Here is a 27,276-nt window from a genome sequence, read left to right as displayed (position 1 = left end):
TTCCTCTGTAAAGAACCAAGCATGTCCCTGCCTTATGTTCTTCCTGTGGGACTTGAGTTTGTAAAGGGGCGTGCTTTAAGGCCCAGATTCAGTAGTGCACTTGAGAAAACTCCTTTCTTCCCATACACACATGGACAGACTGATTTCAGGATGGATGTATTGGACAACAGTGCTGAGGTGTCACCAAGGGTATAGGTTTAATAACACACACAAGCATTTGTCAGCTACAAGATAATCAGTAACACATAGTGATTTAATACAAAAAGCCTCCACTGAACACCTGGTTTTCGTATGTGAACCCTCTGGTACTGCCCAAACAGGTTTACTAGGGAAGAGTTTCTCTGTAAGTTGAGCATCCATGTGTACACAGACACGTGTGTGCACACTCACACAAACACATGAGAATTGTTCTCCAACAACTACCAAAATACTACAGTATTACTAAAATAAATGAGCCTGAATTTCAGGGCAGAGATACTGAAAGGAATCTGAAGGATTTAAATTTAAATGAATTTAAATTCCTTTAAAATTCATAATTGACTAATTCATTTAGGCTTTTTTGTGAAAACCCCACCTGTGATTTTGTTTTCTTCCATCCCTATTGGTATCTCTCCATGCTTATAGACACTGATAGTAACCTGCCCTGTTTCGGAACCGTACTTATTCTTGACGTAGATGCTGTATTTTCCTGTGTCTTCATTGCAGACTTTCTCGATGGTAATTGTGACAACTGTCCCCTTCACATCCATTTTGTAGCGATCTTTGAAGACAATCACCTTCTCGTTTTTGAACCAAGTGATTTCTGGGTAAGGATCTCCAGATACACAACAAGTTAAACACAGGGTCTGTTGTAAAAACAGAGAGCAGAATTAGATTATGAAGATGGAAATGAGCAAGGAAATTCAGTTACTGAGAAATTAAGAAAAATAAAGGTCAAATCTTATGGATTTTCAGTAGGTGAGATTCCGGGACTGTCCACTCCTTTTCCTGATATCCTCCAGTATAATCAGGATTAACCTGTTTGAATTCCCTGGGCCTGACTCATATTTTGCTACTGTCCTTATATAGCTTTCTTACTCTGTGCAGTGACACTTAGGCAAATGGTGGCTCAGAATTGTCAGCAGCAAGTTGCTGTGTGATGGATGGGAAAATCAGGTCTAGCATTTAAAAGGCCTTGGTCTAATTCTATAGAAAGGGAAGACAACAGAAAAGATCTGGCAGTCAAACAGACCTAGTAAGCAGTGACACCTGGAATCTGTGAGAAAGAGGTTCTGTGCCACAAAGAGCACCTGTATGTGCAGAAGCATGTGTATGTTTGGAAGTACCATTGGCAACACAGGGGCTGACCCAAGTATCATGGAGGTACCACTCCCCACTACCAGCAGCTCCTGGGACCCCTTGGGAGGGGAAAACAAGTAGTTCTCTCTGCATCAGTTATTCTTCTGTGCCTGGGCAGAGGCCAGTTATATGAACAGTTACCCAATATTACCTTGTCCTCCATGATAGTGGCAACATCTGGCAGACCTTGAACAACCCTGGCACGACCTGGGAATGAACAAATATGACCTTTTAGTTTTACTTGTCAGCATACCCCTTGGCTTTGCTTCACAGGGGAAAGGAAATGAATTTACTTACGCTTTTCTGCTATTGCGGCTTCCCTGAAAGTGAGAGACAAAATTGTAGGGGTTTCATTTATCAGACATTGTGTTCTCAATACAAAATATGACACTCAAAATAGATTTAGCTGTGAAAATATTTAGGCAGGAACTTACTTCAGCCTTTTGTGCTCAGCCAGGGCATCTTCAAAGGCTGCAAGGAATGAAAGATTTTAGGGAAAGTTGCCATTTGTTTCATTTGGCTTAGTGGATTTAATATAATGCGCCGGTGTTGGAATTACAGGTATTTGTGCACACAGATATGTGTAGTTATCATCTAGACAGTATCTATATCTGCCCTAAGGAAATATGACTCTATATACTACTGAAATAAGTGGGATTGGGTACTTCCAAAGGGAAGTTCAGAGGAGGAAAAACCTCAACTTTGAGCAGTTTGGAGACACCTTTATAAGCCTGAAGCCACACTGTCTGTTCCAAGATGCCACCTGTGTGCTGTGTTGGCCTGTGGGGGAACTGGACACATCCAGGTGCAGCTGCTCCCCCACGCATCCTGTACCTGGGAATGCCTCATGCTATGGCAGCAAGGCTCCCAAAAGGCTGGGCTTCCGCTCATTCCTGCTGCACACTTCTCTGCTCCCTGTGCTTGCTCTGACTTCTCTGGGCCCTTCATCATCCTTAAACCGGTTTCAGAGTGTGCTGGTGTGGAGCTGTGGCTCCAGCTCACATATGGAGCTGCCCATGATGTGAAGGGATCTTGGCCGGCAGCTCAGGTGAACCTCGTTCCTGTGGCAGTTTTCTTTGACTCCCCTTACCTTGTCCAGACAAGTCAGTTGACAGTTTGTGAGAGTTGTTCCCATCAAATAACTCCAGGGTGTATTTTCCCTTATCTGCATCTGTAGGGTCCAGTATGTGAAGCCAGACCTGGTTCATTGTGCTCCCAGCTTTCAGCCTGTCACGGCTTTCCAGTTGTTTCTCCCTAGGTAAACAAGTGATATAATTTCAGTAGTAGTGAGCAGAGCTGTATGAATTAGAGCACTAACTGGGTTTAGAGCTATTCTGGTTAGAGTAATAGTGGGAGTCAGGATCTCAGGGTTCATTTCATGGAGAGTTACATGCTCAGTCACTTTTTAAAGCCTCCTGGGGCACCTAGCTCTGCTTTTAGGCACTTCGCCAAAACTGTGCAAGCTCTACAGAAGACCTCTTAGTTCTGATTTAGGAGATTAAATAGGATTAAATGTTGAGTATTTGTAAGCATTTAGCCATTAAACATTACTAAAACTTGGCCTCCTTATATACAGGTGGAGGTGGTATCTAATAAAACACTTCTCTATGAAGACATAATGAGGCTAAATTAGGGAGTGTTTGAAAAGAGTTTTTTAATGTTTGGGAATATTTGTTACACAGACTGGTTTTGGGAAGTGGAGAGTAGTAGAAGTAAAGAAGTTGAAACAAACCAACTCCTTTTCCTGTACCTAAGGTGGCTGTAAGCGAGCAGTATTGTGTTGTAATGCATCATTATTATTCTAGGAAAGCTGATCACTTCTGCAATGCTAAGATAAAAATAACATGACTCCTTAGTTTGGAATTCTAAGATGTGTTTCAGGATACAGAGTGAACTGTGATTTTCAGCCCTTGCTTGGACAGATCTACCATTGCCTTCAGCTATGGGCTCAGGCCCAGTGTGTTTCATTTTGATGATAAACAGTTAAAAGCAGCAGCATGGCAGAAGCCATGTGAATATATTTGGGAACTTACTTGTGATACCAGGTTGTTTTCATGTAGTCTGTGTAGTACTTCACATCTGTGTAGATTTTGATGCCTTCTGCAGTAGGCTGAATTTTGAGAGGTGTAGCAGAAAGAGCTAGAAGTGTAATTACAAAACTGCAGTTGAGAAGGATGTTGAAGAATGCACAGTTTTACATGCTAGGCAAACAAAATCCCAAGCAACCTGTTAACATTTCTCTCTGGAGAATGTGAATAGTTAAAAGTAGGATGGTAGTCTACCTCTTGGAGACCCTAGATCCTTTAGCAGCATCCCTTCTAGAGATTTGGGTCTGGAACACGCATTTTGTAGATGGAAATAGTACAGTTTGGCCAAATTCACATCACAAGTGACGTGACGAGGAGCAGGTGGTAGCACATAAAGCTCACAGAATTAATTGGTAAGTCCAGAGGGGCTTATGTCCCTGGGTTTATTTACTGACCACCCTCCTTGACAGTACAAAGGTCCTTCTAATGCTACAGCCATGGGAAGTGTGTGGTGGTGTACCCGATCCAAGCCCAGGACAGCTCCTGAGCAGTTAGCTCTGATAGTGACACCCCATCTTTTCCCTTTCCACTATTACCATGTCAACTGGTAAGTGACATACCACTGATCCTGCACAGCTCCTTGAGAAGGTCTTCAAACGCTGCAAAGACATAAAGATTTATGTGTCTACAAGTACAGTATTTAGCAGAACACATCTATCTACCAACTTAATTTAATTACGTTTAGGATGTATTATATCTAGTAGCTTGTTGTCTTTTTCTGTGGCAAAACTTACTAAGAATGGAGTTTTTGACACAGTCTCATTTTTAGATGCTGGGTATTTTGTACTAAATTTAGATGCTTCTCTCTTCCTTACCACTCAACAGACTGCCTTGCAGAAAGCAGATTTATGTGACAGGTTCAAGGGTAAGAATCAGGGTAAGATTTAGTCTTGGAAAGCAGAATCTTGTGATTGATGCTGAGTTGAAGTGACTGCAACATTACTGACTGGTGCTTGGCAGAATGTATACCACATTAATAGCTTGGTAAATGCTGATGTGTGTAAATGGCATTGGGGTATCAGAACTGCATTGTTAGGTTTCAATTTCCAGAGCAGATTCTGCCCACTGAGAAGTGCAGCAGGAATCAGCGCTAGCATGTGGCTGGTTTTGCACTGGATGTTGTCTCTAGCTACTATTCTGCTGTCAGAATTCAGACCAGAATTTCTTTCACTTGTGGGGGATGTTGAGTGGAAGTTTGTGCTCCTGGTGCTTCGGAGGAGAGGCCGAACTTCCAGGAGGGAAAAGCTCTCTGTGGAATATTAAATGAAGCAAAAACCCCCTGAGGTCACATACAAAGGAAACTGTTGTTCTGTTCACTGAGCTCTGTGTAGCTGCCAGAATAAGAGGCTGGTTTACACAGTGCATTTTATGACTCCAGTCTCAAGTGAAATACTTGTGATTTCTCAAATGTTCAGCACACACACACACACATATGGTATAGTAGATCAGAAAACTCTTTACATTTCACTAGCAACTTTCAAGGCAGGTTTTAACCCCTGTAACAGTGTGTAGGTACTATGGTCAGTAACGGTGTGGTACAAAGCTATGAAATTTGATTTTAAATTCCAGCTGAGTCCCAGGCAGGGTGTGAATGTGTATTATTGCCTGGTACAAGCTTCTTTTACCTCCTTTTGTGAGATCCAGTTGGGTGTAGTCCTCTCCTCGGTCATCTGAAACAACTGCTTTGTATTGGCCCTCATCTGCTTTGGTTATCTAGCAAATACATATGTACATATGGCATAATTATTGAAATAAAACAAAACAAAACCCAACCCCTGCCTCCCCCCATAAACCCCCCAAAACACCAGCCCCCCCAAATTACCCCCCTCCCCAAAACCAAACCCACACCCAAAACCCCATCAGAAATTTCATGTATCATTGAAATAGGGCAGGATTTGGAAAAGGGGAAGAAACTGAGATTTTCTTTTTCCCTCCCAGTGAATTTGGCTGGACTGGTCAGAAATGAGGGAAAAAAAAAGGCATTTTGCCCCAGAACCTTCTTTGAAGGGTGGGAGGGGGCTCTGGTTCATTATGAACCAAGATGCTGGCAGTTAAGGGGAGTCTGTCTCAGTGTTTGCCCTCAGTTGCCGTGCAGCACCCCTGGGTGCCCGTGGTGGCGTGAGGAACGCCTGGGACTGGTGATGCTGAATTTGCCTCATGTGGCTTTGCCAATGCTCTTGACTTCCAGTCCTTTTGGCTCTCGGACTCACGTGAGCAGAGATTCCCCTTCACGTGCATTAAGCTACTTGTTTCCTATAGGTGATGTGGCTGTTTGAAATCAAGATGAAAAATCAACCCCAAACAAGAGTCACATTGAGCCATGCAGAGATTGCACTAAAACTGACTGTCCCGTCCAGCTCCTTTCCTCAGCTGTGTCTTCTCTGGAGCAGAGTTAAGATTAGAAGCTGTTAAAAACATCTTATTTCCAATTCAGATCTATCTGACTATAATTTAAAATAGTTTATTCTTCTGTGCTTTTCTCAGCATTTGCTCAGTTTCTTTCATGTAGCACTGCCCAAACAACACATGGAATATATATTTTTCATATTTTCATGTGATCACCAAAGCTTTTGAGTTGTTTTGTGGTTTTTACCTTTTTAATGCAGAGTGTTCCTATCCCAGTTTGCGGATCAAACGTGCCACCTGCTCGTGCCTTCTTATTGAAGAACCACTGGAAGCTGGTGGTCTTGCTCAGGTTTGCTGCCTGTTTGAAGTCAACATTTACAAGTCAGTGTCCCAAACACGTTTTATTTGACTGCCTGGATCTCCTGATGTGAAACATCACTTGCATTAGAGGATTGCTCCAGAACCTTACAAACTTCCTTCTCTACTAACATTTCTGTCCAAGATTTTCTCTCTCTTAACTTCCATTTGTCTGCAGATTAGCATTTGGATGGTCACTGTTCACACCCTTCCCTTAAAATTCACACCTAAAATTTAACGTTAAAGCAGCTCAGCGTCTGCATTACCTTGCACGTCAGGAGTACTTCGCAGCTCTCGGTAACCTTCCATTTCAAGTTCTCAATGAAATGTGGGCCTGTAAAAGAAAGCTGGTGTCTTTCCAGTGGTTTTCCACCGCTCCCCAGGGCTACCTGCGGAGATGCTCCCATCTAGCGGTGGGTTCCCGTGGTGCCGTGTGTCGGGAATGCTTCACACACCAGAGGGTTGGGTGCAGTGGCCACCGCAGTTAGGGCATGTAAGTCTTGCTGGCGTTTAATGCCCGCAGGTAACCCATCTTTGAGGAATCCTGTCTCACAGTGTAGTTAATGATGCTGCCTAAGCAGTCCTTTTGATTTTGCATCAAATCACTATAGGAGTTGACAGGCATTTCCCAGGGGAATCCCAATAGAATAGAAAAGCCACTTACACTAAACATCTCTGAAAACAGGAAACTGGACCTATAATCTGGTATCACAGTTGTTATTAAGTGACTATTTTTATCCCTGCTGGAAGGGGATCACCTTTCCAGTTGTAGGATTTTTTCTCTGAAATAGTTTTATAGACTTCCTTATTCATGGATATAAGATGGGAGATAAAATGGAAGTGGAATGCATTCTAGAGAATCCTGTTTTCTACAAGGCAAATGAGTGGATCTGAATTCCATGGTATATATTCACAGTGGACAGTTTCCAGAGTTAAAAAATGATCAGCCTTCCAGCACTGCTGGGGAAGCTCTGTACTGAGGATTGTGGCCCACATGGCTTATATACATCATTTTGGTTCTTAAGATCTGGGCAGACTATCTTAAAATGAGCAATCTTATCCTAATGTGTTAATCAGCTTAAATAATACACTTTAAAAAAGATGTCAAAGTATTTAGAGCACTCAGTGGAGTTGTTCAGGTTCTGCCAAGCTGCAGCTCATCTTACCCTGCTTCTTCTTCCATTGTCTTCGTTTTGCATCGGCCTCCTTTGCAACTTTATCAAAACCTGTGAGAACAGCAGTGGTCAGAGTTAACAACTCCCACTATTTCTCAGTGTAACACTTTAGAAACTTGTAACAATGAGAAGTGTTATCCTGAGAGCTGTGATATTTGGCCATAGGACATCTCCAGTGCATGAGCTGCCCCTGATGCTCACTGAGAACCCCTGCCTTTAGTAAGCAAAACTGGAGTTTGGCCATACAGAAAAGGAGGCTAAACCCCCTGAAATTAAAATGTTTTAAAAGTAAGAAACACAAAAGGCACAGAGAGCACAGAATTCACCTCTGCTTTAGACCATCTCTCCTTCCTTCATTGTCAGAAAAGGAAAATGGGCACTTTTAGAGCACAAGTCATCAAACTTATTTTATATCCTGAACTTAGCGTGTGCTGAACCCCTCTAAAACTGCCGCTTGCTCTCCGCCAGCTGTAAAGGGAGTCAAGTAGATTTGCCATTTTATAGACATTTTTCATTCAGAAAATTTGGAAGCTTTAGAAGGTCAATTGAAAGCAAACTGTTTGCAGGAGCTGAAAAGGAACACTTAAGGTTGAATGAGTTGAATGAGAATCTTGTTACTTTCTATTTTTAATGAATTTAAAAAGGGCTCTCTGTACCAGCATATCAAGGACCCTGTCTCCTTTGTGTTCAGCTTGCTTTGGTACTTGGACTTCTTGAGTAGAGTGGACACTGGTTTCTTCATTGCATTCAGTTTAATGCAATTAACCAGCTGTTAAATACACTGAATATTCAACCTGTGTCCTGTGATAAATGAGTACAGCTAATAACATGTTGTAGAGTTTACTGCCAAGGTACAGCTTGCCCTAGCAAGATAATATGTAAAACATTTGGAAAAATAACTGAGCATTCCACAGGATGTTTTCTTTAACAGACCATTTTTGTCATCAAGGACCCTATTTATAACACCAAAAGCTTCAACTTATGTTAAAGAGAAATTCAGATAATTTCTTACATGATTCCTGGATGTCAAATGTGTGCTAAAATAAACACTTGTTCTCCCCATTCTCAGTGCACCATTATAACAGTCAGAAATACTTCAGAGCCTTAAGTGCCTAGAAAAGTTTCCACTGAGCATGGCAGGCTATATTTGATCCTGAATTTCCACTTACATTCATCCACAAGGACGAGGGTGAATTGATTTTTAGCTTTTCTGTCTTGCAGCTGGGCTGTGTACAACCCTTTATCATCATCACAGAAGTTCTCGATTATCAGTTCCACGAGACCTTTCCCTTTGACAAAGTTTATTTTATGTGTCTGTGTAAAACAAATGAAATAGGAGAAACTGAACAGTGTTTCTATAGCAGAGCTGTTCTGAGGTCAGATCCTGGCCTAGCATCTTCTTCAACACTCAGACATTACAGTCCTTTTGCATACGTATCCTTATGTATACATATCATGATCCTAGAGAATTGATGAAGGCAATGCACTCTGATGTTCTCTATTCTGAGGTTCATATCCTGTTTGGTCATGTATGGGGGTAGAGTGCAGTTGCTCACAGCAGAACTTTTCTCTGGGAGAAAGTTTCTGTTAAAACCACATTGCACAATATGTTCTTCCTTGTTGGATACTACAGACTTCTCAGCTTACCAGAATCTGTATGGTTTTTAGTATAATGGAAGCATTGCACTTAGTTACATGTCTGTGGCGTTTAACTGCATATTTGGGCAATGATGAATAATATTGCCACCCTCTTGACATTGTGTAAGCACTGTTGAACCCTTTATACATACACCCTGAAACCTGCCAGATGCTTGAGCACAAACATCAAGGCCTTGCTCTAGCATAAAGGCTCCCTGCCTTGTTTTCTAACAGCAAATATTATCATTACAAAGACCTCAACAAATACTTTGTGATTGTGCATAGGGTCCTCCAGTATAGAAAAGACAGTTCTTAGAATAGATAAAGCCTTCAATAAACTTGCTCCCCATTGCTTAAAAAACCCAAAGTGGCACTAACAGCTCTGAAATCCCTTGGCCTTGTCCCATCCCTTTGTTGCATCTGCTCTGTTTGTTGTCTTGGCAATGCTCCACTCTGTTTAACCACAGGCGAATGATTTATACTGCTCTTCATTCTCAACTGTTCTTCCCTCTGGTTCTGTCATTCCAAATGCTTTTTAAATGTTACAATATTAACTTGATATGGGAAAACAAGGGGGAGGCTCAGGCAATTTTTAAAATGTATTGGAAGGTTGGGGTGCACTGTGACACATGAGCAGTGTTATTTCCAGGGCCTCAGACTGACAAATCACTTTTGTCTGCTCTTGGAACTCAGGAGATTTATCCGTGTTCAGTTCAAGCAGACAGGGTGGGAATTGCAGCTTTGCTTGATAAAGCAGATAAAAAATACTCTGCTTCATTGTGAGAGATGGCGTTTCTTTAGCACCTACTGAAATGAGTTTGTTCATCCAAGACAAGGCTCTGACCAGCACGGGTGCATTTGTGGTGTCAGATGAATTACACACGGCTGAGGTTTGTGGTCAGAAAATACACTTAGGAAAGGGCAGGATTGCCAGAAGCAGCCTCTAGGGAGTGGTTGGATACCAGGGAAGCAGGGTAGGGAGGGGATGTTCTCTGAGTGTTACTGTCACAGGTTTTGCTGGCTGTCGCATTGAGGAATACTGCACTAACAGTGTCAGTGCTGCAGCCTTGCTTAATGCTAGGACTAGGCAGCTAGAATCACATGCTTGGCTTTCTGGTTTTGCACTGTGGCAAGCCAAGCTCTTCCAGAACCACCCATCAAAGTATCTGATGAGAGTTCAGGGAACTGGGAATGTACCCATTTGCTCTACCTCCCTGTTCAGCATCGGGGGAGTCAGTCAGAATTATGGACTATCGGTACATACCGGAGTACTTGTGAGCTCCTTGTCATTGAAGATTAAACGCAGCTCTGCATTTGGTGACAGCTTTTCAACCTCCAGCCACAGCCGCACTTCTCCTTTCTCCAGAACATCGATATTCCATCCAGATATCAGTTTGATCACTGGAAAACAGAGACAACCATCAAAGGGAATTCACAGGCAAAGCACAGTATTTGGCTCAGCCAGGGTCATACCAGTCTGTCCCTATGGGAGGGGCTTCTTCCTGGTTCAACTTACGTGGGTTCCTGATTTCATGGCTGCGTTTCAGTAACTTGTCCAGATCTGAAATGCAAAGAATAACAAGATTAGTACAACCAGGCCAAGCCAAATGCATTGTATCGATTTAATGCAAATTGCTCATTAGCTTTATTTATGTCAAGAAGGTAAGCACAAAACATTCAGTAGCGGGGAAGACTAGAAAAGTTCTGAAAGATTCTTAGTTATGTCTGAATAAAATATTGGTTGGATCAGTTCAGAAAGCACAGAAGTTTTAAATCACTGTGATAGTGTATCTGTGTGTGAAATCTGACCTGTGATGGAAAAAAAACCTTCCAGCCTTCTCAGGGGACTGTAAAAGAAACTGCCCTTGAGCCTTCAAGGAATGGGAAACATCTTTCTAATGATGCCACTATCACTAAGTGATGTCAGTCACTTACTATTCCTCTACAAGAAACTTTCCTCTCGACATCTAATATTAGAAAATTATGGCTCATCACTCTTTGCTCTTTTCATTTATTAGTTTTTACCTTCTTTTGTTAAAGTGCGGCTGGCAGAGATATCATCATCCACATCCGTGACCTCCACGGAATATATGCCCAGATCCTTTTCTGATGGCTCTTTCAGTATAAGCTTAGATCTTAGGAATAAAAATACTAATGATAAAAATTACAATTTTCTCAGAAATCATCCTGGAACAGAATGCAACACATTCAGTACACCTGGAACACTGAATATAGTGCTTGTTGTCATTTGTATATGACATTGAGGAGCAAGGCAAACACATCAGCAGCATGATGGCTGATGCTTCCCTTCTGTGACCTGGAGATTGTGCTGAATGCCCTGTTTCATGGACACCAGAGTTGAGATCAGGGTCACAGATATGCAGTTCAATAGTGTTCATGTATTTTGGCTGAACACTGGGAGGAGAGAGAAACATTTGGCTTCTCCTTTTTCTCAGTGTTAGTATGTTCTTCACAGCTAGTTTTCTTAGGGTATGTTATATACTTACTTATTGCCTTTCTCTTCCATCTGAACCCTGTCAGCATCTGGTGGTCCCTCATAGTCCTTTGTCCAGATAAATTCAGAGGAGTCATTCTTTTCAGGAGCTTCAAAAGCCATATAAATGGAACCCTCTTCATCGACCCCAAGTTCAATTTCATTTGTGCCTGTATAAGCAAAAACCCCACAAGATATTCCTTACCAAAACAGGTCAGGGCTTAGCTTCTGGTCATCTAGCTAGAGTGTACAGCTCGAGTGAATTAATATGGGCAGTTTGCTTTGTAATCGTCATTTTGTCTGAGGTTCATTCTTGCCATGAAACATGAAGCCGATGTTTTGTAAAGCAGATTTTTACTGGAATCATCATAGTATTTACAAACTTGCACAATCTCACCACTTTTAGTTTTATACCAGGTTTGGTTTTAGCCACCACAGGATCTGAGGGGAGTGAAGGGGGTCCAATTCCAGCTTTGTTCCGTGCTCTTACTCGGAAAATGTAGCATTTCCCTGTCTCCACGTCTGAAACCTGCAGGAAACAATGATGGGAATTATCATAAGACTAAACAAGAAGTGACGTGTAGATACTAGGCAAATGTGCATACCTTCATATGGGTGGTGGCTGTGGGCTGCTTATTTAGTTGTTTCCAATCCTCTGACCCTGCTTCACACATGTCCACATAGTAGCCTGTGACTGGAGAGGCTCCTGTGTACAGTGGAGCTTCCCAGCGGAGCTGCAAGGATGAATCTCTTACTTCAAAGCACTGCACATCATAAGGGGGTCCTGTTCAAAGAAAGGCAGGCTGTCAAATGGTGACATTAAAAATGCAACCATCTGCATTTTGAGTTTGAGATCAGAAAGCAGAGGTTTATGATAGCAAGAGAGTAGTGGTTCCATAGGAGATGCTTTCTGTGTGTAATGCTCTGCTTCTGAATCAGAACTTCCCTGTGTCTGTGCTGTCTGTGCTGTCTGTGCTGGGAGCACTCTTACACAGACCTATAGTTTTCAGAAGTCCCTTGGATTCACGGGAGGGTGAGGACATAACTGGTACACCCCATAATATTTTTATGTCTGTTTTTGCAGGAGAGGTACCTGGTTCTTGCATTGTCCATTCCTCACATTTGAAGGAGTCACTGGGTTCAGATACTTCCCCTACACCAGCCATGTTCACAGCAGAGGCACGGAATTGGTACAGATGACCTTCCTCAAGGTTGCTCACCTTCGGGTTTGGAAGTGCAAACACATTATTAGCACAGCCCTGCGTGGTTGTCATCTCATGAGGGGAGGAGGAGAGCTCTAGATTAGGGGAATTAGAGGAAAACCCCCTCAACCCTTGTTACAGCTGCATTTCCCACTGTGATTAAAGGCCACTATTATATCTTAAGTGAATACCGTATAAACTCGTTGAGGAGTGGGCTGAATGTTGACTTCATGCCAGTCCAGTTCAGCTGTATCATGCTGATCTAGGAAATAACCCAGGATCTTTGCTCCCCCCTTGCGCTTTGGGGGCTTCCAGGCGATGGTCATGTTGGTCTTCCCGCAGTGCAGGAGAACAAACCCGTGCGGTGCTGATGGACAAGCTGCACAGCAAAGGGAAAGAGATGACAAGCTATTCAGTGCACGTTTGTGATCTAGGGATTGGGAACAGAGCTGTAGGTTTGGGATGAACTGGGCTGAGGACATCTCTGCTCATTCCAGATCTGATTCTGTTTGTGTTAAGGCCCCTTAAAACCGCTTTTGCAGTGTAAAAGTATCTAAAAATGACCAGATTCTTATTTGGAAGTCACGGCAAAAGTCATGGATGTGTCTCAGGATGCTCCTTGCATGTTGCTTTATGGTTTGTCTGCCAGAAAACAGGCAGCCGAGGGTTGATGAAGTGGAGGAAATGGAGGGTTAGATGCTGGCCCATGTGGTTGTCAGGGTTTGGTAACTGCCCCAAAGGAATTCACCGTGCTGGTTTCAGATACCAGCACAACTGAGCACTTACTGTGGTGATTTGTACCAGTGACACACTGCTAAGCCAGGTGGTGATGAACTGCCCATCCTTGGTGAGTGCAGTCCATGGCAGAAGCTGCAGGTTGCAAGAAGCTCAGTTCCCTGATGCTTCTCTTTCCTGCTCAACATTACCATTCTGTGTAGTAATAGCTCTGCGTGTAGATCCATGTTTGAGGGACTGGATTTCGGTGTGTAGGGCACACGTGGATGTTCGTACTTACCAATAGCTGGCCGTACAACGATGGGATCTGTTTCTGGCGATTTTTCACTGAGTCCTGCCTCACTGACAGACTTCACACAGAAGACGTACTCTTTTCCAGGCTGCAGCCCAGGAACAGTAAATCTGGGAGAGGAAATGAATCTGTTAGTGTTTGACTGTTCAGAGCACAGGTAAACAGTCCTTTGAACAAGCAGCAAGGCATTTCAGTGAGGAGTTGTTACTGACAAAACCATTACTTGCCATTCCATGTTAAAGTGCACTGTGTCATGTAAAATGGCATTAATAAATCAGGCTGAGAAGTGTCCCTCTGCCTGTGTTAGCTGATGTTGTCAGTAGAATAAATAGGAATTTTTAATGGACCTTTTCTGCTTCCTATGACCACCCCTCAGCTAGAGAGGTGTTCTCCATCCTAAGTGTGAGTGATAGCAACTCGCTCTATGGGAAAGCAAGCAGAAAACTGGGATGTGGTTCTGCTGGTGCCACAAGGTCCATCCACCCTCTGCAGAGCCCAAGTCCCTGAAGATGGACACAGACTTTGCTGTCAGTCTGGCTTTGGATGTGGAAGTGAGACTGTGAGCCATGAGTTGACGCTAACAGAGGCTGTGGTGGCTGTGGGCGTGCAAGCCTCTGTGTGTGCAGAGAAAGTTCTTTTTTTAGCTGAAATATGACTCCAGCCATAAAGAGGAGAAGCCAGGCTGGCACCCTGTCTGCTCCCAATGGGGTGTAATAGCTGAACTCACTTGTTGCATGTCACGGGCTTATTATTGACAGTTTGCCATTCTTCTGTCCCAGTCTCCCGACAGTATATGTAGTAGCCAAGGGGCTCCAGACCATCCTTTAGCTTATCCCAGTGCAGAACAACAGATGTCTTGGTGTCTCTGAAAGCTAAAACCTGGGATGGTGGAGGCAGAGGAGCTAAAAAAGAAAAAAAGAAGAGAGCACAGAGAAAGATGGGGGAGGTTAAAATTTATAAATTAAACCAAAAAACCATCAGTGAGTTGGCCTCTTTGATTTATTGGCCTTTTCCACAGCACTGTTTTCAAATCAGGGCAAATACCACAGGCATCATCCCAGTCTGTAGCCTGTATTTTTGTGTTTGGGTGTGCTGTATCTCATATTCCTCTCCTCTACAGCTCATTGATCCCTGCAGTTACAACTGCTGAGCCTGCTCTGAGGTGGAGGAGAAACAGCACTCATGCAGTAACTCTGGTTAACTCTGCTGTGTGTTAACACAGCTGCATCATTCCCTCCCACCCTGGTCCCTGTCACCCCTTACACAGAGCTGAAAGCAGACACGGATTAAACACAGGCTTCCACTCTTTCTTATTTTATTAAATGTAATTCCCCATCATTGCTTGCTTAGCTTTACACTGCACTGACCAACTGCAAAGCAATTAAACAAGGATTTAAGGCTTTGAGAGATTTCCTGGTATCAAAGCCACTGCTATGTAATCATATACCATAAGGTTTAATGGAAAGGGGGGCACAGGAACCCACATGTTACTTTCAGAGTACCTCTCCTTTTCTGTATCAGCAGTGCAGAGCACACTAATGACACAATTACCCAGTGTTGCTCCAGCGGTGACAGGCTCGCTGGGCAGGGATGGCTCACTGAGTCCATACTTGTTCACAGATCGCACACGGAAGCAGTATGATTTTCCTTTAACAAGATCAAAGACTGCAAATCTTGGGGCATTAGCTGGCATGTCCAGATTAACCATTTGCCAGGAGTTGCTGCCTACAAGCGACTGTAAGGAGAAAGGTGATGATTTACAACTCCAGCTTAAAACCTCCTAACAAAGCTGATCTTTACAGGAGAGTAGCTCAAGAAAACTGCTGAATGATGTATTTGTTGTTGATAAACCCAAACTTTCCTTCCTTGGCAACAGAGGTTCCCTCTGCAACAAAATGGTACAGTAAGTGAGAAACGAGCATGTATGAAAGGAGATGGGTAGGAGATACAAACTAGCTGGCAAAATGATGAGTGGGGAACAGGAAAATGAGCCAATTTGCCATTTTGCACAGCTCTTCCACACTTAGGAGCCATATGGGCAACATAGGAAGACTTAACGTTAGTCTTCCTGTTAAAACTACCACCATTCTGTGGTGTAAAACTTTATTCTTGATCATTACTGCTTGAATTGGTGTTGGGAGTGTGGATCATAGCTCAAGTGTGCTGTGGAGCTGGAGGGGGGCTGAACAAGCCATTTATGAGGCTGTGATTCTCTGGTTACAACCCAGGCAACAGCCATGCCTGTGCTACAGACCTCCAAAAAAACTGATTCTGTTCTGCAGGTTCCCTCCTGTGTGGTGTTATTTTACCTTTTCCACATAATATTGCAGTGGCTCTTTGCCTCTTGGATCTGGTTCGTCCCAGGCCAAAGCCACATAATCTTCTCTGACCTCACTTGCATGAACATTGGTGGGTGGCAAGGGAACTTTAATATGTCCTGTGGGAAGACAGAATAGGCTTTACTTTAGTTAGAGCCTTGTAGGAACAAAGAGTTCTTTTATAATGGGTTATGTTTTCCCACTATAGAGTAAGATTCTTCAATATAAAGGAGGAGTCTTCAACCCTTTGGGGACATAGAGGCAAACCAAGATTATTATGAAAGGCTGTGCTGTTTAGGATGAGTTCTGGTCCTTGCATCCCTTTACAATGAGGTTTCATATATCTATTTTCCTAAGTGTGTTTTCTCCAGGGTCAGGTTATTATAGACCTCATGACTGAGAGAATGTCTCAGGAGAGATTTGAACTTACCTTCCAGGTCATCCTTCAGGATTTCTATTGTCCGGCCTTCGTCATATTGGATAACTGTAACATCAAACATGTCAATGTCAGTGTTAGCCCCCAGAAGGAGATGCTTGGGGTTTGTCAGGAGAGGCAGAGCCCAGGACTGTGTCACTTCACTACCCATGTTTATATCCCTTTCATTACACATGCAGTGAAGTGTCATAACAGGTATTTTGATCTTTCCCTGTTCCCAGGAGCACTGAGGTGGGTTCAGCATGGCAGCACCACAGTGATGTTTGTGAGCATAAAGAGAACCCGGGCAAACCCCGTTCAGTTTTCCCTGCAGCCTTACACTGTACTTAAGGAGCACGTTTCCCTGGTTTTAGTACAAACCTGTCACTCTCTTGTCCTTGCTGGAGTCATATGTTGTAACTGGATCACTGGGTTTTGAAGGATGACTTACACCCTGTTTATTGACAGCCTTTACGCGGAACTGGTATGTCTGCCCTTCAGCAAGGCCCAAGACAGGGTGTCTGCAGGTCTTCACAGGCTTCTCATTGCATGGGACCCAATCCTCTGACCCAGCAACACACCTGAGATGAAACACAGCCCATGGGCTTCCTGCGTGGGTTTTCTACAACACCATCATGAGCTTTTCTTACTCAAAGGTGATGAACATACCAACCTTTCAATATAGTATCCCAGGACCGGACTTCCTCCATGATCACTGGGTGCCACCCAGGAGAGGGTCAAGCAGTCTTTATGGACATCATGGCATTTCATGTTGAGTGGGGACCCAGGTGCCCCAGCTGTTTCTGCTGCAGCATCTGTGAAAATACCAAGAGACAGTGCTTAGGGTTATTTTCTTCTCTGTACCTGAATTTTCATTCAGTAGCTTAATTTTAAGTGCCTAAGGGCTTATATCCCATAACACAAGTCATATTTTCTGTTACCTCAGTCACTACTGAAAGTAAGATTTGGACATTTTCATAAAACTGTATCCATTCACAAAATCGGGAGATACCTTCTTGTGTGTGAGGTTGTGAATTCCTTTGTGCAAGCTATTAGGAAAGGAGCTTTTGTTCTAAGTAAGACAGAATCCTTGTACCTCTAACAAACACGTAAGCGGTCTGCTCTTTATATCCATCCAGTGAGGGCACGTGGATAGTGTAGAATCCTTCATCTTCTTTGTGAGCACATGCTACAGTCAGAGAAGCCTCCCGATCTTGGTACTTTAGTTCCCGGCATTCAGAGCTCTGCAGCAACTCTCCTGTGAAGCACGAGAAGGGGTGAAGGATTCTCCCTGCACCGGGTGGTTCAAGGGCAGAAAAAACCACCCAGCAAGACGAGGGAGCTGTAAACCACTCCTGGTATTGTTGTGCCTCTGAGTTATAGCCATAGACTCTGACCCTTTGTTGCTATGCCTCTCTGTTTGTTCTCTTTGTGCACAAATACAGAGCAAAAAGCATGGTCCTTGCCCTGAAGAGCTTGCAGTCCAGTGAAGGCTTCAGGTGAATTAGTGAGTAAAAGCTATTCATACAGGGCAATGGATATAAACATTGTGGCATACAAACCATCTCTGAACCAGGTAATGTTTCGCTGGTGTTCAGGTAAATCAGAGGAGAAGTAACAGGAGAGGGTGAAAGGCTCCTTTTCTCTTGCAAATAAGGGTTTCAGTGGAAAAGCAAAATCTACCTCTCTGGCCATAAGGGATCCTGTGAAATAAGAATAGAGGTCAGGATGATAAAGAGACTTCTGAGAACCTTCCTCCTTGCAGTGTTTTTATTATCATGTATTTAGAGTGGCTCCTAAGCCTTGCAGCGCAGCCAGGCCAATAGGAAAAGCTATAGCTCAGCTTCAAAAAGAATCAAATTGCTTCAGGCTACACAAAGAAAAGAAATAATAGCAACAGCAATCACGTACTCACTTTTGTATATTTCTGAATCAAATCCTGACTCCTTTCCATAATACTCTGTAAGACAAGGGAAAACACATTAGGAAATCTCCTGCCAGTGTTTATCTTCCCCTCAAAACCATACAATGATACTCAGCAAACTGGGCTTTTCCCTCAAACCAGCTCCTACTATGAACCTGCAGAGTGTCATCATGGGGTAACACATGCATTCGTTTGACAGCTGATGACTGTCACAAAAAACTGAGGATGCAGCCCCCCAGGAACTGGTTCATATGGTGTGAATGTAAGGAGTACTGCTGTTAATACTCATGAGTTACTCAGAGCTGAGGGTTTCCAGTTGGTCTTCTGTCTTGATAAGCTGCACTGGGGATGTTTTGGATTAAAGCCTGCATACAGGGAGCTGCAGCTTCTGGCATGAGTGTACTGGTCCCAGAGGATCACCCATAACTGCAGTGCCTCAATGATGTCCCTGTTTGGAGGCCGAGCAGGACAGGAGCTAGTTGACCCATACAGTACAGAAAAGGGGTCATAAACATTACTGGAAGTGGGATTTGGCCAAACCCTTGGGTTTAAGCAGCATTCCCACGGGATGATGTGGGATTCTTGAAGACTATGAGTGACTGGGACTTGAAGCTTTAATTGAAATAAAGGCTGTCTATCCTGAGACATTGAGGTAACTCCTGGAGCTGAGGGAAGTGTGCTTCCTACCAAATCACTTGCTTCAACAGCCCTGGGTTCTTTGGAGGTGTCGTACCTGAGTGCTTCACTGATCTAGCTTGTGAGTGCTGCTCACAGCTGCACTAAATGAATTGTTTGGAGATGAAATCTAAGAAGTGATGCACTTAACACAGGATGCAATTGAGGTTATTCTCTTTCTTATTTTTATAAGCCTCAAGAAACATGCATAAAATAATGTCTCTTTTTTCAGTGAGTGGAGCTTGGCAGTAGCAGAGCTCACTCATAAGCAAAGGTGAGGACTGAGTGTTAACAGCTGAAGAGGAAAGAAAGAGAAGCATGAGAACTGGAGTGCAGCCTCATCCTGGGTCCTGTGAGACCCTTGGTGATGTCTTTAGGGAATGTGAACTGCTGCTGCAGGAATCATGGATCTCAGAGACCCTCCCCTGGCATCAAGGGTATTCCAGACAGCATGGGGCTGGGAAGAGAGATGCCATCAGCCTGCCTAGCAGCATAAGGAATGTTTCCAGTGGAGGCAAGATTAAGGCCTTGGTGTAGTCTCTGTTTTCAGAATGTTAAATGCAAATAGCAAAAGGAGGACTCATGTTACTGGGGTGGCATTAGGCAGGGTCAAGGCAGAAGGAACAGTGCAGACCTCTCACCTACAGGCACAAGGAGCAGTGTTTGCAAGGGGTTTGAAATGTGGGTCAGGCTGATGCAGGGCAGTTCAGGCAGGCATTAGAGGTGAAGAGAACAGCCCCCTCCAAGGTTCTGTGAGACACATCACAGCCCTTACTCTTATCATCAGCCTGCTCTGACCCTAAAGATTGTGACTGGAACTGGGAGGAGCCTGTTATTATTGCTGTGGATTTTATTGTTCCTGTGCTTTATGGCAAAGGCTCCATTCCTGAGGCCTGGATATACCATAAGAACCTTTACAGCAGAGAAGTGTTGTACGTCTGGTGGCTTTTGCTGCATTTCTGCGTTAAGGTAAGGGGAATAGGAACCTGGGCAGACTTGCAACGGAAGGTTTTCGGGGCTATTCACATCTCTTTACAACTGGTAAACACATGCTGCATATTTCCAGATATGCTGAATTTGCAAGCTGCCAATTCGGACCAATTCTGGAGCCACATTCTTCTGTATGTGTTTGTATCCCCAAATGGCATTCATGCAAAGAATAAGTATGAGAATAACATAACCCATGACAGAGCCAAAAATATACTAAGGCACTAACAATAAAAATACTGTCTAAACCAAAGAAGACCCCTTCTGTCTGAAGAAATAGTTCAATCTGGCTTTGCAGTTCAGTCAGTCAAAGAAACCCATCTCTTTGTGACCAGTAAGATCCAAAGCAAACCTGTTCCCTTCCTTGTCATTTGTTACCATTTGAATTACTCCCTGGACAGTGGTCAGTCCCACTGAAGCATTTAGTTCTCTGCAGTTATTCTGTTCAGGCTTTTTATGACAGGATTGCTATATTTTATATATATGCATATATATACATATATGAAATGTGAACAGCAAAGCTATTATCCTATGAGACTGCACTGCGTATTTCTTAACGTTTGATATAACTTCCCTTTTGAAGTACTGGTAGTTTACTTCCTTCACCATATGTCTGGATTGGGCTTGTGCAGAATGTGCATCTATGAGTCTACACCAGTTATTTTAAGAACAGCAGAGATCAAAGGAGAAGATCTTGTATTTGCTCTCGGTAGTTATTGATTTGAGAGAGAAATGCAGTATTCTGTGCACCATCGCACTGCAGTGTCCCTCCAAAGCCACATGCCTGTCGTTAGAAACGCAGCAGGCTCTTTCTAAGCCTGTTACGTGTTTAACTTACAGCTGATTTGTACCAGTCCAGAAGAAGTAAGTACCTAAATTTAGTGCAGTTTCAGCACATAAGGACAGCTGTGCCCTAATGGAATCTGAAAGATTTTGCCTCAGTCCAGAAGCGACTGAGAAAGAGGAGCTGTTGTATCAGCCACATACATGCCAGTTAGTGGTAGCTAAGGATTATATTAGACAGTTACGCTTTCTCCTCGCTAATAGCTGAGAGTTCTCTCCTATTAACAGCGCACTCACTTCTTTCTCTGTTTTTTTTCAGAGTTCTTGTATGTTCCTATGATATAATGAATAGCATTGAAAATAGTTTTAAGAATCTAATGAACCTGAAAGTTTAAAACCAAAGGGACATTTTCTACTTACTCCTGACAAGCACCGTAGCAAAGGAATAAGCCTCGCCATACTGATTCTTAACTTCAACACTGTATTCAGCAGAATCTTCCATGGAGCATCTGAAAAAAACCCCAACATTTCCCCTTCTTTTTAGCTTTCAGTTCAGCCTTGTGACCTTGGATTTGTCACAGCACCCCTTTAATCCCAGAAGTCAGAAGGAGAGACTGACTTTCTAGCAAGAAGCTGCTGTTTCGTGTGATTACAGATTTCTTATACTTGTGGCCAATTTTTTCTCTCGGTACCCAGAAGAAAAGCATCTCAAGTGATAAACAGGCAAAGGACCTGTGGAACACTTTGTTCCACTGAAGACATGAATGTGTCTTTAGCATATGTGTAATTCGCAGATCTGAACTATCAATTACATAGATGCTAATCGCAGTGGTATGTGTGCTCATGAAATGCTCCTAACAGGCACGGCCTTACCCTGAATGAGGACATTTTGCCCATGCCTAGAAAGTGGAGCAAAGGCAAAAAGGCTCTGCATGTTTTGTTAGATTTTTTTAAGCCTCGTGAGCTGCTGCTGAGGTCACTTCCTGATGGCAGAGCTTTGGCTCCAGCACACTACAGCCAAGCAGGTCAGGCTCCAGAGAGTGGGGGTTTAGGGAGAGCAGGTCTTACTAAACCAGAAAACCAACTCAGCCAGGAGCACACACGTTACCTGCTGATGTGCAGGGTCAGCATCCCAAACTTGTTTTTTATCCTGTATTTTCCTGCTGGGGCCAGGCGAGGGTCAATGCGCACTCCGTTCTTGTACCTGTGAGCACAAAGGAGCCGTGCTGAGAGGCAGAGAAATGCACTGGGAAAACCCAGCTTTATTCTGATGAACCATGTCAAGCACAACAGAGGCACAACAGGGAAGAGGAGCAGACACCATTCCCTCTCTCAGGGCTCTCCCGTGGCAGTCAAGCGACCCTGCAGGTAACCAGACCCACCCCCAGCCTGTCCGTGCTCCTTCCGCAGGGCTGCTGCAGGCTGTGGTGGCAGCTTCGCATTGGTGCTTCCTCCCCAGTGTGTGCTCCCTGTGCTGCAGCCTGTGCTAGGGAATCAGAGCAGATGGCTCTTGTTTTTCTGTCCCCACTGCGGATCTGTGGGAGGTTCATACTCTCTTTGCTCTTTGAACAATCCAAAGAGGTTTCTCTGGGAGGACAGAGGATGTCAGGAGCTCTGACAATAGCAGAGTTAGCTGCCTACGAAGTCATTAGTAATCCAAATGTTTGCATACTTCAAACCTTCCATGGGAAGAATGGTTAATTGCTCCAACAAATGAATCCGAAAACACTTTGCAAATTGTTTTGGAGCTGATCTTTCGCTTGTTTCCATCCCTCTTTCATTAATGGTAAATGCTGCAGTCAGGCCCAGTACATCATACTTCCTCTCCTGGGGTCTGGGAAATAGACAACACTGAGTAAACGAAATAATTGCTTTGTATTTTACAAATTGTAGAGGCAGTAACAGCTTAGGGCCACAACTTGCATGGTATCCACAGCAGCCAAAGAGTCCACACACACACCTTGGTGGTGTGTATGTGTGCAGTGATTTAGTGCTAGCAATAAGTTCTGGTTTCTCAGACTTAAATCCCAAGTTTGCACTCAGGCTGGAGGCCAGCACCCAGAGGAGCAGGAAAATCTACATGAATATCAGCGCTATTCCAGAAGGAGCCCCATGGGACTTTCCACTGCCTCTGCAGCCCACTGAATGCTTCATGCCTTTATTGGTCCTACCAGTGGGACTGGAGAATTGAAGTGTTCCCTGTGGTTTCTGAAGCTCTCCCTTCCTTCTCCTAGCAGGGCACACAGAGCTGTTAGTCCCCTGCCTGCTCCCCAGACACACACAGACTGTGAGTAGCAGCAGGAGTTCTGGCTGGGGCTGACGTACCACGTAACCTGTGGTGGTGGGGAAGCCAGGACCGTGCATGTCAGTGTCACCTCCATCCTCTCCCAGACCGTGTGGACTCTGAGCGGGATCCAGACCATCGGTGCTCGCCCCGAACGCAGCTCAATGTATTCCTTTTCCATACGAGCCTTTTCTACAGCCTGTGACAAGGCAATAGTGACACGGGCTCTTTTACAAATAAAGGCAATAGTGACACAGAGGCTTTTACAAAAGAGACAAGTGTGATAATGCTTCAGTGCAGGAGTGTCAGGCCTTGTGCCTATTGCTAATGGTTGCGAGGTTGTCCCAACACCTGATCAGGTTTAGGATCCTCTCCAGAATTCTGCTTCATCTTGGCATTTCTGCTAGAATAGAGATGACTGATCTGACCTTCCTCCGAAGGGCCTTGCGGTCAGCTCTCAAACGCAGCAGTTTGCAGTTCCAGATAACCTCCTTTTCCAACTTCTCCATGTCATTCCCAAACCGAATTCTCTTTTGCCCCCTCTGTTCTAGCTCTAGGATGTCAGCTTCTCTTCTTGTCTTGTAATCCCTGGAACACAGGATGATAAAAGCCAACAGAAGTAATGGTTTTTATTTTGTTTTGTTTTTTTTTGGTTGTTGTTTTGCAGCACATATTTTTTGTTACATCAGAATAAGTGTTAAGGACAGAAATATCAGCTGGCATGCGGTGTGAGCAGGAACATCTGTCCAGTGTGCCTCATAGGAAGCAGCAGTTTTGCCATGAGAAACAGTACTTTAGTGGCAGAAGAAGGGGTCCCACTATTTGACCATTTTTAATCCCAGGCAGGGCACTGGGAGAAGGATTAAAGGGATGAGGGATGTTGCTAACTAATGGTTTTTCAGCCATGAGAGAAGGATGGGCAGCAGGGTCATTGCCGAGACCGTGCTTTTCTAGGAAAGAAAGGGAGTTCCATCTGTTACCATTAATTTAGTAATCTGACTGTATTTGCCATTTATTCCTATAAAATCTGGTTTCTCTTCCACCCTCGCTTGTGAGCAGGGCAGTAGTGCTCATTGTCACAGGTACCAGGGTGCTGCAATTTAATTTCCTGCATAGTAGCTGAAGTTGGGTGGTTTTCTTTTTAAAGGGAGAGCCTCTTGGTTGAACCTGAACAAAACGAGTTGGAAATATGTATACATATGTACGTGATGGTGCATGTGATGGCTGTGTGGAAGTGCTGATTTCTGACTTACAGTGGGATTTCAGAGGTCAAGGCAAGGGCAGCTGCTATCGATAACTCTGATGGGCTGAAAGTCTCCTCTTCCTCACTTCCAGAGGCAGACACATGTAAAAGAATCCAGACAAGGTTCCACAATCTCATAAACTCCCAGTTGCACAGGCCAGGATGCTCTGTGTGGGGTACAGAGCATGCTGCTGGACCCAGCTCTGTGGCTCACCTGGTTTTGAACCTTTTCTTCCCAGTGGTGGAGGTCATCTGCAGGCTGTGTTGCCTCTCCTCCTTGTGCTCCTCCTCTCTCTGATGGAAGAAGGTTCGGGTTCCCATGCTGGCAAGTCAGAAATGAGTTTTCTTGCTGCAATAGAATAAGACATAAAGTGGTTTTAAAATAAGACACCTTAACAGAATCTCTGGAGGTTATCCTAAGTCCTTGCTTTGCTTTGAAGTTCAAGGGCTGTGGACAAAAGCTCATAGGATATTGTCTTGTGGCATTCAGACTGTGAAAGGGGTTTGTTTCGAGTTGCTCTTGGGAAAAATGGAATCAGATAAGACAGAAGAAATCAGTAAGTCTTTAGAGGCAGCCAAAGCGGTACCACAGCAGTAAGCAGTCAGCATTCTGTAGGTAGGTTTGTTTTCCTGGGACTGATGTTATGCTCTAAATCTGGTGGATATTCTCCTAGGGAGTTCCATTAGATCAGAGCCCCAATATAGCCTGCAGATGGATGAGGAGGGGTTGGAGGGACGCAGGTTAGGGACAAAATAAGGAATATCAGATGGTGAGATATGGAGGAGGAGTTTAGAAAATAAGCAGCTTTTCAGTCTGCAGACACTCTTGCAGGGGTAGATGTGATGCCAAGCAGCCCATGGCCAGGTGGTGATGGCCCTGGGGCTGTGGGGTTTGGTGGGTGATGCTGCTGTGCAAAAACCACTGGGAGTCTGTGGGGGCTGGAAAATCCAAATGGGTTTTCTGGAACTGACCAGTTCCAGTTGCCGAGGTAGAGCACTCCTTCAGCCTGCATTCCTACCTGCCTAGCATGGCTGCTGACAAGTTCCAGTTCAGTACAGGTCAGGATATTGCTTTATCCAGTCCTTTGGCTGGATCCAGAGAGATCAGGGGTTTCTTCCTAGGTCTTATAGAAGGTTGATAAATCCTGGAGAAAGCTTAGCATCCTTCAGAAAACTCTCTTCAAAGGAGCTGCTCAGTGAACAGAGCAGCATTCCCAGGGCAACCCCTCTCCTGCAGGTGAACCACAGGGAGCAGCATCAGTGTTCCTGGCTCCCATCCCTCTCCTGCAGTCGCTGCTGAAGAGCTGAGCTATTGCTGCAGCCTTTTGTTGGGAAATAAGGAGTGCTGCTTTCAGCACTGAGTAAGGAGGGGGCATTACACTAAATAAATCTTACCTCATTCTGTCCTGCAGCAAGCTCACACATGTACAGCACAGCCCTTAACCTGTGCACATCTGCAAGCTCGGAGAGCTCAGGTTGCTTTGGAAAAGCAGCTTTGGAAATGTAATTATTGCTGACTAATATTTGTTCAGTCACACTTGCAAAGATTTCCCTTGCTCATGTTCCAGTATTGAATTTTTCCCTGGGCAAATTCCGCACCCGGATTTTACCTTTCTAATCACAACGGGATAAACAGCACAAACCCCTCAGCTTGTACAGCACTACAGCTTGCTGTTAATGGAAACACATTCCTTAAAAGCAGCTCATGGAAAAGCGCAGTTGTATGCAAAAGCAGAGTTGTGGTAAATGCAAAATATGCCCAAATGCAAATGAAGATGCAGAATTACCATAGTAATATATCCTCAGCAGATATTAACTTCGGAATAAACAAAGAAATGTTGGCAAGTGTAAGAAAGAGAAAATAAAACAGGCTGCTATGGAAAAAGTATCTGTGTAATGTCATAGGATACTCCTCTCCTCAGGACTGTTTCAGCTGCAGAATGGCCACTGGGCATTAGATCTTTGTTTCCATGTTCAGGAATAGTTATCAACCCCAGTTAATATTTGCTAGATAATGTTTTTTATGTTTCCTTGGAAAATTGTTTGTGCTTTATAATGTGGTGGTTAATGTAAAGATGCAGTGTTTGGGTCTGTTAATGAGCTGACCTATACTTTTCAATCCAAGTATTTGTTTTTCTAAACAGACCAGTAAACCAGAACAGATTCTTGTGAGAAAACATGAATTAAATCAGTATTTTCAGAAGAACAACACTGGGAAAACACAATTACACTTTAAAGCAGATACAGGCACAAAGCAATCTATTTCTGAAATGCAATTCAAATACAGCGAGCATAAAAATAACTGATGCTGATATGAAGATCTTATAAAATCGTACTATAAACAGTAGTTTATTTACAGATAAACCAAACTCACCCTGTGAAGACAACAGTGCGAGTGCCTGTCCTCAGGGAGGAGAAGGGAAATGGAGTGCTTCCTTCTCCCTCTTGATGACACTAAGAATGACTCTCCCCAAAAGAATGTTCCCCATGTTTGAGTGCCCATCCTGGAGTCTTAAATATAGCGTCCGGCTGTGCCACCGCGGGGACAATGGGGAGATCCGATGGGGCTGCTGCCGTGGCAACTAACCACAAGCTCCTGTTCAGATCAGGCAAAGCATCTTTGCCAAAAGGTGTAAGGAAAGACAGGTGTCTCCAAAATTCAGGCATGAGGGTATCGGATTATCATCTGCTCATTGAGGACAGAAGCTTACAAAGCATCTAAAATGAATGATGAATATTTTAGTCTCCTCTAGGAATTTCCCCGATGTTAACGTTACTATTGCTGCTATTGAGTGAAATCGTTTACTTTGGCATCTCTAGTAAATGCCAACTCCAGCCAAATCGTGTCAGTGTATAATTAGATGGGGAGCTCACAGCAGCTCTCATGTCTTGGTTGGCTGCACCTGCTGCACTTCCCTTACTGCAGGCGAAGGAAGCCCTGCTGCTGCCAGAGCACTGAGCACCCAGGTCCAGCTGCCCCTGG

The 27,276-nt window shown here is 44.0% G+C and overlaps 1 protein-coding gene across 1 annotated transcript; it reads right to left on the bottom strand.

Annotated features, from left to right (window-relative positions):
- Nucleotides 1–190: 190 nt before the first annotated feature.
- Nucleotides 191–26,722, bottom strand: MYOM3 (myomesin 3). Its single transcript, XM_005142458.3, has 37 exons — nt 26,668–26,722; nt 24,508–24,642; nt 24,304–24,378; nt 23,479–23,638; nt 23,092–23,249; nt 21,875–21,970; nt 21,187–21,275; nt 18,313–18,357; nt 17,960–18,100; nt 17,494–17,655; nt 17,071–17,212; nt 16,779–16,978; nt 16,413–16,466; nt 15,974–16,101; nt 15,216–15,399; nt 14,392–14,566; nt 13,653–13,774; nt 12,829–13,016; nt 12,529–12,655; nt 12,041–12,219; nt 11,850–11,964; nt 11,449–11,605; nt 10,967–11,076; nt 10,458–10,502; nt 10,206–10,342; nt 8,473–8,617; nt 7,295–7,354; nt 6,395–6,462; nt 6,019–6,129; nt 5,051–5,138; nt 3,986–4,024; nt 3,372–3,477; nt 2,429–2,592; nt 1,773–1,809; nt 1,636–1,658; nt 1,490–1,545; nt 191–845 (listed from the first exon to the last, which is right to left on the bottom strand). Exons 2-37 carry the CDS (start codon nt 24,612–24,614, stop codon nt 546–548), a joined length of 4,293 nt encoding a protein of 1,430 aa, XP_005142515.2. The 5' UTR covers nt 24,615–24,642; nt 26,668–26,722; the 3' UTR covers nt 191–545.
- Nucleotides 26,723–27,276: the final 554 nt, after the last annotated feature.

The sequence above is a fragment of the Melopsittacus undulatus genome, chromosome 14 (genome assembly GCF_012275295.1).
Source record: "Melopsittacus undulatus isolate bMelUnd1 chromosome 14, bMelUnd1.mat.Z, whole genome shotgun sequence".
In the NCBI taxonomy this organism is placed as follows: domain Eukaryota; kingdom Metazoa; phylum Chordata; class Aves; order Psittaciformes; family Psittaculidae; genus Melopsittacus; species Melopsittacus undulatus.
This window is presented reverse-complemented; position numbering and strand designations above follow the sequence as displayed.